This window comes from Elephantulus edwardii, unplaced genomic scaffold (genome assembly GCF_000299155.1).
Source record: "Elephantulus edwardii isolate Elephantulus edwardi_28Jun2011 unplaced genomic scaffold, EleEdw1.0 scaffold00067, whole genome shotgun sequence".
Taxonomy (NCBI): domain Eukaryota; kingdom Metazoa; phylum Chordata; class Mammalia; order Macroscelidea; family Macroscelididae; genus Elephantulus; species Elephantulus edwardii.
Window position 1 is genome coordinate 4,901,678 of NW_006399817.1, and position 9,196 is coordinate 4,910,873.

Sequence of the window (9,196 nt, forward strand, 5' to 3'; positions counted from 1 at the left end):
TTATTAATTTCAGTAAAAATTTACAGAGACTTTGGATTACCATTCATTCACTGTCGCACTTTTCTCCCTTCCCAACCCTCCCCTCTAGTACACTATCTTGGAAAAGTAAAAGACAAATTCTTTCATTGTTTTACAAACCCTCTCCCAGGTTCACTCCACCATGTAGCTGTCACTCTAGACTTCTATCGTAACAAAAATACCTAATCACATATCCCTTTTAACAGTTTTCTCCCTCATCTGTTTCAATGCAGTATATATTGTTGTATACTATGAGATACCATCTTACCCCAGTCAGAACTGCAAACTTTAACAGAACAGCAAGCAACAAATAAATGCTGGCGAGGTTGTGGAGAAACTGGAACCCTTATTCACTGCTGGTGGGAGTGTAAAATGGTGCAACCACTGTGAAGGCGGTGTGGCGCTTTCTCAAAAAGTTGCAAACAGAGATACCATTTGACCCAGAAATTCCACTACTGGGAATATACTCCAAAGAGACCATAACTGACATCCAAGCACACCCATGTTTATTGAGGTTTTGTTCAAAATAGCAAGGAGTTGGAAACAACCTAAGTGTCCATCAACAAACGAATGGATAGAGAAGCTGTGGTATATTCACACGATGGAATACTATGCCGCATTGAAAAACAAGGAACTCATGCAATATTATTCAAAATGGTGACTCTGGAGGACATTATGCTGAGTGAAGTATCTCAGTCACAAAAGGACAAATACTGCATGGTGCCACTGCTGTAAAGCAGGACTGACCTCGGGGTTGGGGAGAGACTGAGAAAGATGGAGTCTTTTGGTTTCTTAATTGCTATTATTGGAGGTATTGCTTGTGTAATCACGTAATATGAAATCCTTGACAACTTCAATTTTCTCTATCATGACACTTTCTATTGGTTGAGCAGTGAGAATTTTTGTTTTCTTGACGTTGATATGTAAATCCATGTTGAAGGCTGTAGTCTTTGATCTTCTACAGCAAACATTTCAAGCCCTCTTTACTTTCTACAAGCATTCTGAAATCCATCCCCTTTAAAAAGTAATTATTCATTTTCATGTTCTCATAACTAGGTAGGTCCTCTGGTGAGAAGGCACGATCCTCTTGTGAGAAGCACAGAGCTTATTAAGAGGGTGACATCAGCTTCTGTAGGAGAAGAGGTCCTCTTGCATGTTTTATTCAGTATTATTCTTCTTTAAGAGAGTGTGAGGGGAATTTGAGCCACAGCAAACTTCCTTATCTAACCATCATATTTGATGCTTTCTTTCTGAATAAGCATCAGGATAGCTGAACGATAGGGTAGTTAGTCCAAGAAACTACATTTCTAGTATCACCTCTCAATACCTCAATCAGGCTGACAAATATCTAACTGCTGAAAGTAATGGGGGGGGTAGTCTGTAGTAAAAATAGTCTCCAACAACCTTTTAATTTTATGTATCACCGCTGAGAAGCTAGCTAGTGTGCTTCCCCAGGGTCAGTTACTTCTCTTAAAAGTAAAATATTTAACAAACATTTGTCAAAATGTCCTTTTATCCCACATCCCTGGCACATCCTCCAAGCACCTGGACCTTGACAAAGCAACAAGCCTACTCTCCCTAGAATATATTCCAGTTCCTCTCTACTCTAAGGAATAGCCTTTCTGATCAAAGCTCCAATGGTCAGAGGCTTTCAGACAGTTAGAAAAGTTTTTAATCAGAAATAATTCTCTTAGATTTCAGAAAGACCTCTGGTTGCTCGGAAACAATAAAAAAAATTAACCAACATGCTGAGCAAATTATTCAAGAAGCTGGACACTAAGAAAAAGTCTGTGACACCAGGATTAGATGAAGATTCATCAATAATTTTCATTATGCAGAAGATACAACTTTGCTTGTTGGAAAGGAGGATTTGAAGCTCTTGCTACAAAAGGTTAAACAACTAATCCTTCAATATGGAGTATATATCAACATCAAGAAAACAAAAATCCTCACCACTGGACTGATAAGTAACCCTATTATGGATGGAGAAAGGACTGAGACTGTTAGCAACTTCATCTTACTTGGATCCAGTCAATATTCTTGGTACCAGTAGTGAGGAGATCAGGAAACATAGTGCACTGGTGAATGATGTCAGTTTGAGGACTAAGATGCAATGACTATGATTCAGGCTATGGTCTTTTCAGTCACCTTTTTACGCATCTCAGAGCTGGACAACGACTAACGTTGATAGAAGAAGAGTTGATTCCTTTGAACTGTGGTGTTGGAGGAGAATGCTGAAGATCCCATGGACTGCCAAAAGAACAAACAGGTATGTTTTGGGAAAGGTGTGGCCAAAGTGCTCCTTGAAAGTGAAGATGATGAAGCTGTGTCTGTCTTACTTTGGGCATGTTGTTAGAAGCAGTTATTCCCTGGAGAGGGACATCATGCTTGGAAAGGTGGAGGGTCGATCAAAAGGAGGAAGACCTTTGACCACAGGGACTAACATCGTGACTACAGCAATATGCTTTTGAGTGTGTCAGAGATTGTGAAGATGACATGGGATAGGACAGGTTTCAGACTGATTGTTCATATGGTTGCCATGAGTCGTACTTGACTCGACAACACCTAATAACATACATCTAATACAGTGCATGGTGCCATTTCAGTAAACTTTCATTCAGGTCCAGAAAGTGTTTCTTCTAAAGTAGATGTCAGAGTATTTTGGCTCAGTGTGTTATACTATGGATATCTGGGGTTGTTGATTCAGCTGATTAAATTAAGTTTGAATCCTTCTGTCCTTTCTGTTCAAAAAATACCTTCTCCCAAATCTATATATGACTGATAAGAACTTTCTCAGGTAACAAAGGAATCCTCTCTTCTACAGAGGGTATGTTGTTGCTAAGTGCCATCATATTTACCCTGATTCATAACCACCCTATGTAAAGACAGATAAAAACTCTGCTAGATCCCACACCATACTCACAATCTCCCCTGTGCTTAAACCTACCATGTCCCATTATTGTAAAAACAAGGATAACAAGTAAAACACGCATGGGGAGTGAAGCGGGGGAAGGGGTTGGAACTGAGGTGTGAGGATGGGTAGGGGAGAAATCACAAGGTTGCACAATTTAGAGGGTGGAGGTACGGGAGTAAGGGAAATGGGAAAGATCCAGCATTGATCTGGCAATACAGGGTAATGATGGGCATGGTTTAATGCTGAATGATTTTGTAACAGATAATGAATGAGAATGATTGTATGAAACACAATGTGAATAAAGGACAGTATGAAATGAAATGTATATGAACTTCGTATGCAAACCAATGTGAAATTTTTTTTTAAAAGTTTAAATTGTACCAGCTTATTGAAGATCTGCATCTCCTTCACTGGCCCTCTCATAGTGACTGTCTGACACAGAAAAACTGCTGCATAGGGTTTCCTAGGCTATAATCTTCACAGGAGTAGATTGGCAGCTTTTGTTCTCCTGTGGAATGCTGGTGTGTTCAAACTGTTAACCTTTCAATTAGCAACTGATTGTGAAACCACTGGCACCACGAGGGCCCCTGAAAGGGCGTATATAAGTAGCTAAAATTTTTCTCCTAGAAGTTCCAAATTAATTAAATAGTCTAAGAGGATGTCTCCTTGTCTAATGTGCCAAGTCAGAACCCTCACAGGGAAAAAGGGTCTCAAATGAAAGTGAGTTAATATAACCAATGGGTTATGAGGCACATCTTGGTATGTTGTTGTTATGTGCCGTCAAGTCGTCTGCGACTATAGTGACCCTATGTACAACAGCCCTAAACCCTGCTCTATCCTGTGCCAATCGCACTGCCTCTGACACACTCATCCCGATTACCTCAGTCACTGAATCAATCCACCTCATAGAGGGTCTTCCCCTCTTGCGCCGTCCCTCCACCCTCCCAAGCATGATGTCCCTCTCCAACGACCTGTCCCTCCTTGCAACATGCCCAAAGCATGTCAGACAAAGCCCCAGAATCCTTGCCTCCAAGGAGTAGCTTGGTTTAACCCTCTCCAGGATGAATCTGTTTGTTTTCTTGGCAGTCCATGGTACCCTCAATACTCTTCTCCAGCACCACAGCTCAAAGGCATCAATTCTCCTTCTGTCCTCCCTAGTCATTGTCCAACTCTCTGATGCATAACAAGTGATTGCAAAGAAAGCACAGAAGCCAAGAAAGCTTCAGATACAAGCTGTCAGATCATGGGTTGGACAAAGGAAGATAATTTCTGAAGGGGTCTGGTAGATGTGACGGGGTATCCTGGTGGAGGGTGGAGCTGTGAAATAAGTGGGTCAAGGCACTGGGCAGGGTAAACACTGTAACTAATGGTTAACTCCACAATGAGGGATTTATCTTTGACTGCTCCACAAATTGCTTATCTGTCAGATACTCCTCTAAATATGAACATTCAGATTAAGACAGACTAGGAGGAAGGATTGGCCATCCACTTCTGTAATAGCAGGCCTCTGAAAACCCTATGTACATCTTGGTATACTGTATGTAATAAAGGAGAACTCTAATCTCATTAATAGGATTTCAAGGTAAAGCTACTCAGAGTGTTTACAAGAAGCAGGACATGAACTCATCCAATTAGGTTAGTGGAGCTCTAATAAGAACAGTGGATATATTTAGTGCAGTTACAATGTGTGTAAAAGAATGGGCCTTCATAACTCAGAAGAACTGCCCCACAGGCTTTTTCTAGACAGGGTTTCCTAGTCTATAATTCTTATAGAAGCAGACTGCTTGGTTTTCAGCAGAGATGGAACCTAATATAATTTTCAATCATAGAATTCTGAAAACCACATTCCAAAACAAGTAATCTTCTCTGAAGGATACTGATGGAGAGATCAAAAATACATGTGGCTATAGATACATGAAAGAGATCAAAGACTAGCATTATTCTTAGAGAAATGAAACAAAAACTCCTGAAAGACAATGAAAAACATGGAGATTTTATCTAAGCTTGCAGAGAGTCTAAGGTGTTAATATACCAACACACAACTAAATCTAGTCTCTTAAGAACTGTTCAGATGTCTAATAATCAATTGCCAATAACGTACTTAGTGCACCATCTTGAAACAGATTACTCAAGGTGTGAAATGACAATATCCATCCCATTTGTTTTTCTTAGGATCACATTTTGAGAGGCTTTTGTTCATCATTCTGGCAGAGTCTGCCTAACATTGCAGCTCTGGGCTAAAGGTTTCTGTGCTAGATCGAACTCTATCCCCTGGTCTGTGGGCCTGTTAGAATGGAAATGTTTTCGTAATGCCTGTAAAATAGGCAGAACAAAGGATGAAAACTCTGCTATGGAACTCTGTGAGATGGACCGTCCACAGAACTCCTCCCAACTTCTGCCACCCTTCAAATAAATAGAAAATATTTAGCCCTTCTCTCATGTACTTCATAAAATTTAGTTGCTTCACATAAACAGACTGAGAAGTTAATGCTTTCAATGTAAAAATAAACAGAAAAAGAATAGATACTAAGTTTTAAATAGTCCCTTTGATCATTTAGCATTCTACACATTCTTTGCTCATAATACCCAAAAATGGTGACCTATCTTTGGAGTGCAATTTAATTATAAATGTTTAATGAGTGTTTTGACACTAATTTGGTTCTTGTTATATGGAATGGGAACCAATAGCTGAAGGCAGCTAAAACGTAAGGCATTTATTAGTATTCTTAGATGATAAGTGAACAGAAAAGACAGAAGCAACTGGCCTGAGCTACCGATATGCAAATTTCTATATGCAGATTCATTTAGCTAATCACAGTGGTAACCAAGTGAACAGGCTAAGTAAAAATACATTTAAGAAAGTGGGAGAATGACAATACATCAATAAAATAGTTACAGCAATCAAAAGCTATAAATACCAATAGGCTTTCCATCCTCAGCTTCTAGAACTTTGTGACCAGAACTAGATGATGCCTACCCACCATAGCTAACCTCTCTGAAAGGGAGGTTTCTCTACAGAAAGTCTTGGTTATAGTGGGAGAGAAAGCATAAAACAAAACTCAAAATCACAGTAATGGCCAGGCTGACTGGTGTGACCTTAGCTATGCCTATTAGGCACTCTTTGAGCCTGGAACTAAACCCTGTGGCACAATTTGTAACAAAACTACAGATCTATACGGAAAACAATAACACCAAGGAAGTACTCAGTCCACTGTACAATCAATCACACAAGATCATAAGGGCAGCATTCACCTAATGACAAAACTCAGAAGGTAGGAAGGAAACATCCAGAGAAATGAAAGAAAAGAAGCACAGAATGATTACAGTGAAAAGTGATGAAACAATATAGGGATTGTCATCAAGGTCATAAAATGAAACGTTATGAGTGCCTGAATGGAATACTAATCTGCTCTGTAAACTCACACTCAAATCACATAAAAAGTAAAAAAAATACATTTTAAAAGTTACAGGATAAATCATTTTACACAAAAAACATTGATTAGGGATGATCTATTATTCTTGGAGTTCAGCATGAAGTATTCCCCAGCTCAGACATCACACAGATGAGCAGGAGTCCAAGTTCTCTGAGTTCTACCACAAAACTTACCTGCAAGCAGGTGAACAGAATGAAAGCTCTTCTCCAGTTTACCCAGAAGTACAGTGAGAAAACAGTCTGAGGATAGAGAGGCAACATCTTGGGAGCTTTGATCATAAACTACAACCTTCTGGCTACAATCAATGTCAACCTGAAATGCAAATGTGAAGCTGTTAGGAAAAAAGGAAGATGAGGAAAATAACAGCATAAACTACAAGTTGGATCACTCTTGAACTATTGTTAAAATAAACCATTGGTTCTTATTGTCAGTTTAAAATTGGGTAAGAATGAGATGATGCCAATTCATCAGGCAAACTTGGCACACTAATTATTTAGATACTTGTAAAAATCAACTTTTACGGAAACTGTAAAATTGAAGTTATTTCTCTGTGGACGTGATTTAAAACTCCTTGGTTTAAAAACCTTTACAAAATAGAATGGTAAAGCTAAGAAAAATAATATGTAAGATAAGCATAATAAATCTAAAATTATTTTTTAAAATGTTTTCCAGATAACAAAGAAGTTAGCTTTTATAGTAAAATTAAAACATGTGCTCATTTTTATTCAAAGAGCGAGCATTTTCTAGCACAAAGATGACATTCCGGTATCCAAGGAATAACTTTGCATGAAAATAATAACCTTAAGTTTTGACCAGTGGTCCCTTACATTCCCCCACATAAAAAATACCTCAAAGAGAATTCATTCCTACTTGCTTTTTAAGGTTCTTGAAAAGAATTATGTTCTTTTCAGCAAATTTATAGATAATGTAAAATAGCATTTAAAATCATTTTAGCAAGCTATTAACAGGAAACCATACTTACTCAAATTAATGCAAGTTAACCTTTCTGTAGAGTTTAGAAATGTTCGAAAAGGTAAAAAAAATCATTATTAAATTATTCTGAGGTACTATAAAGTATCAACATTTTAAAATTTAAATTTCCTCAAATTACTTTCTCCCACCAAAAACAAGATTCCATTTCAAATGATTTCCCATTCAATGTGTCCATTTACCTTTTAAAAAAGAAAGCACTTACTTTATGTTTTGCTGAATGTTGGATGAGTTCTGTAATTAACACTTTGTCCTGTTGCAACCTTCGCTTCATAAGCTTGGAGCAGTTGATATTAATGGCTTCCAAAATGTGGGATGTATTGTATTCCACAAAAGGCCGGCTATCAATTAGCAGCACTTTTTCCGTTCCACTTTCCAGCAGAGCCACCAAGCTCTCAGTAACAATTTGAGTTCCAATCATCTCATGGGCCATGACAACAATAAGTCCTCTTTTCCCACCTCCTTCTTTAATTTGCCACGATGATGTAATGCTGGTGTGCTCAAAGGCTCAGCCACTCCATTGTACTAAAAATGTATGAGGTCAGGCTGGTAGTGACTGGCAAAAGGAGAGTTAAACCCATTTTCAGCAAGAGCCCTCCAAGTGAATGTCTCTTTCTCTTTCCTGTTGATGTGCTCTAGCAAAGGACTCCTTCCACAAAGCAGCCCCTCACATTTGATTCATAAAGAGATGACTGGAATAACCATCCCGCAACAAAAGATGCTTTGGGGCAGCCACTGCATTACATCATTCTTTACCTTTGCTCCCTCGCTCCACCAGCTTTATGCGGGACTGAAAGCCTACGTGAAGAGAAAAAGAAAACAAAACATGGGGTCAAAAAAAGAAGAAAGAGCGTCAGATTAGAGTGCGTGTATAATTCATAATATTTACGCCATTAATCTAATTCCATACTTGATGCACTCTTTCATTTGAACAAACAAATAAAATGAACAAATAAGTATGACTTCAGAAAAAGGTTCTGGTGATAATTAAAATGCAAAACCTCAAAGACAATAAAACATGTATATCCATGAATTACAATCACCTGGGCCCAGAACAAAATGATGTGTTAAACACATTTTAAAAGGACTGCCAAAAGCAGCTTGAAATATTATTCCAAATAGTTTTCCTCTATCATATTTGCTTATTTCCAGTAAACAGTATAATCAACAGCCCCAAAACAGGTAAATAATCTATATTAAAAGAATAAAAACCTTTTCTGAGGACTTGAGAACTGCTATGCCAGTGATTATGCTCACCAAGAAGGACCCTAATGCAAACAGCTGGTTTTTTGTTAGGTGCCACTGAGTCGACTGGGACTCACAGAGATCCTATACAAACAACAGATCTGACCCTTGCCCTATTCTGTGCCATTTTCATCATCTCTAATATACTGAAAACCACTGTTACAGATATTATGTTGATCCATGTTGCCAAGGTCTTCCTCTCTTTTTTTACTGACCCTCCAGCTTTCCAAGTTGCCTTTTTTCCAAGGACTGGTGGTCCCTTCTAGCAACACGCCCTATGTGGATGAAACAAAGTCCCACCAATCATCACTGCTCTCAAGGAGCACCTTCTTGCACTTTCTTGCCCTTAAGGAAGAGAGAAAAGGTATGGAAATTGGAAGTTATAGAAATGTCAACTTCCTTATAAGGAAGAGAGGCAAAAATAACTGATAGCCAACCCCGTAGTCCACTGCTAGATTTTCATAGTGCAAGCTCTACAGAGCTCTCTTACCCATCACTCTCTTGTGCCTCATTCTCAAAAGAATCACTCATCGTTTCAGAAACTCCTAGCTTCACATTAACTTGAAACTCCGGGTGAAAAAGAAATATATTAAAA

General features: G+C 38.6%; 1 protein-coding gene across 1 annotated transcript in view; it reads right to left on the minus strand.

Moving 5' to 3' along the window:
* Nucleotides 1–9,196, minus strand: part of DUSP16 (dual specificity phosphatase 16) — a 121,911-nt gene that overhangs the window by 62,943 nt on the left and 49,772 nt on the right. Inside the window, exons 2-3 of the mRNA XM_006888414.1 lie at nucleotides 7,562–8,154; nucleotides 6,540–6,678 (exon numbers count right to left, since the gene is read on the minus strand). Coding sequence (XP_006888476.1) covers nucleotides 6,540–6,678; nucleotides 7,562–7,789 — 367 coding nt within the window. The 5' untranslated portion in view covers nucleotides 7,790–8,154. The remainder of the gene's footprint in view (nucleotides 1–6,539; nucleotides 6,679–7,561; nucleotides 8,155–9,196) is intronic.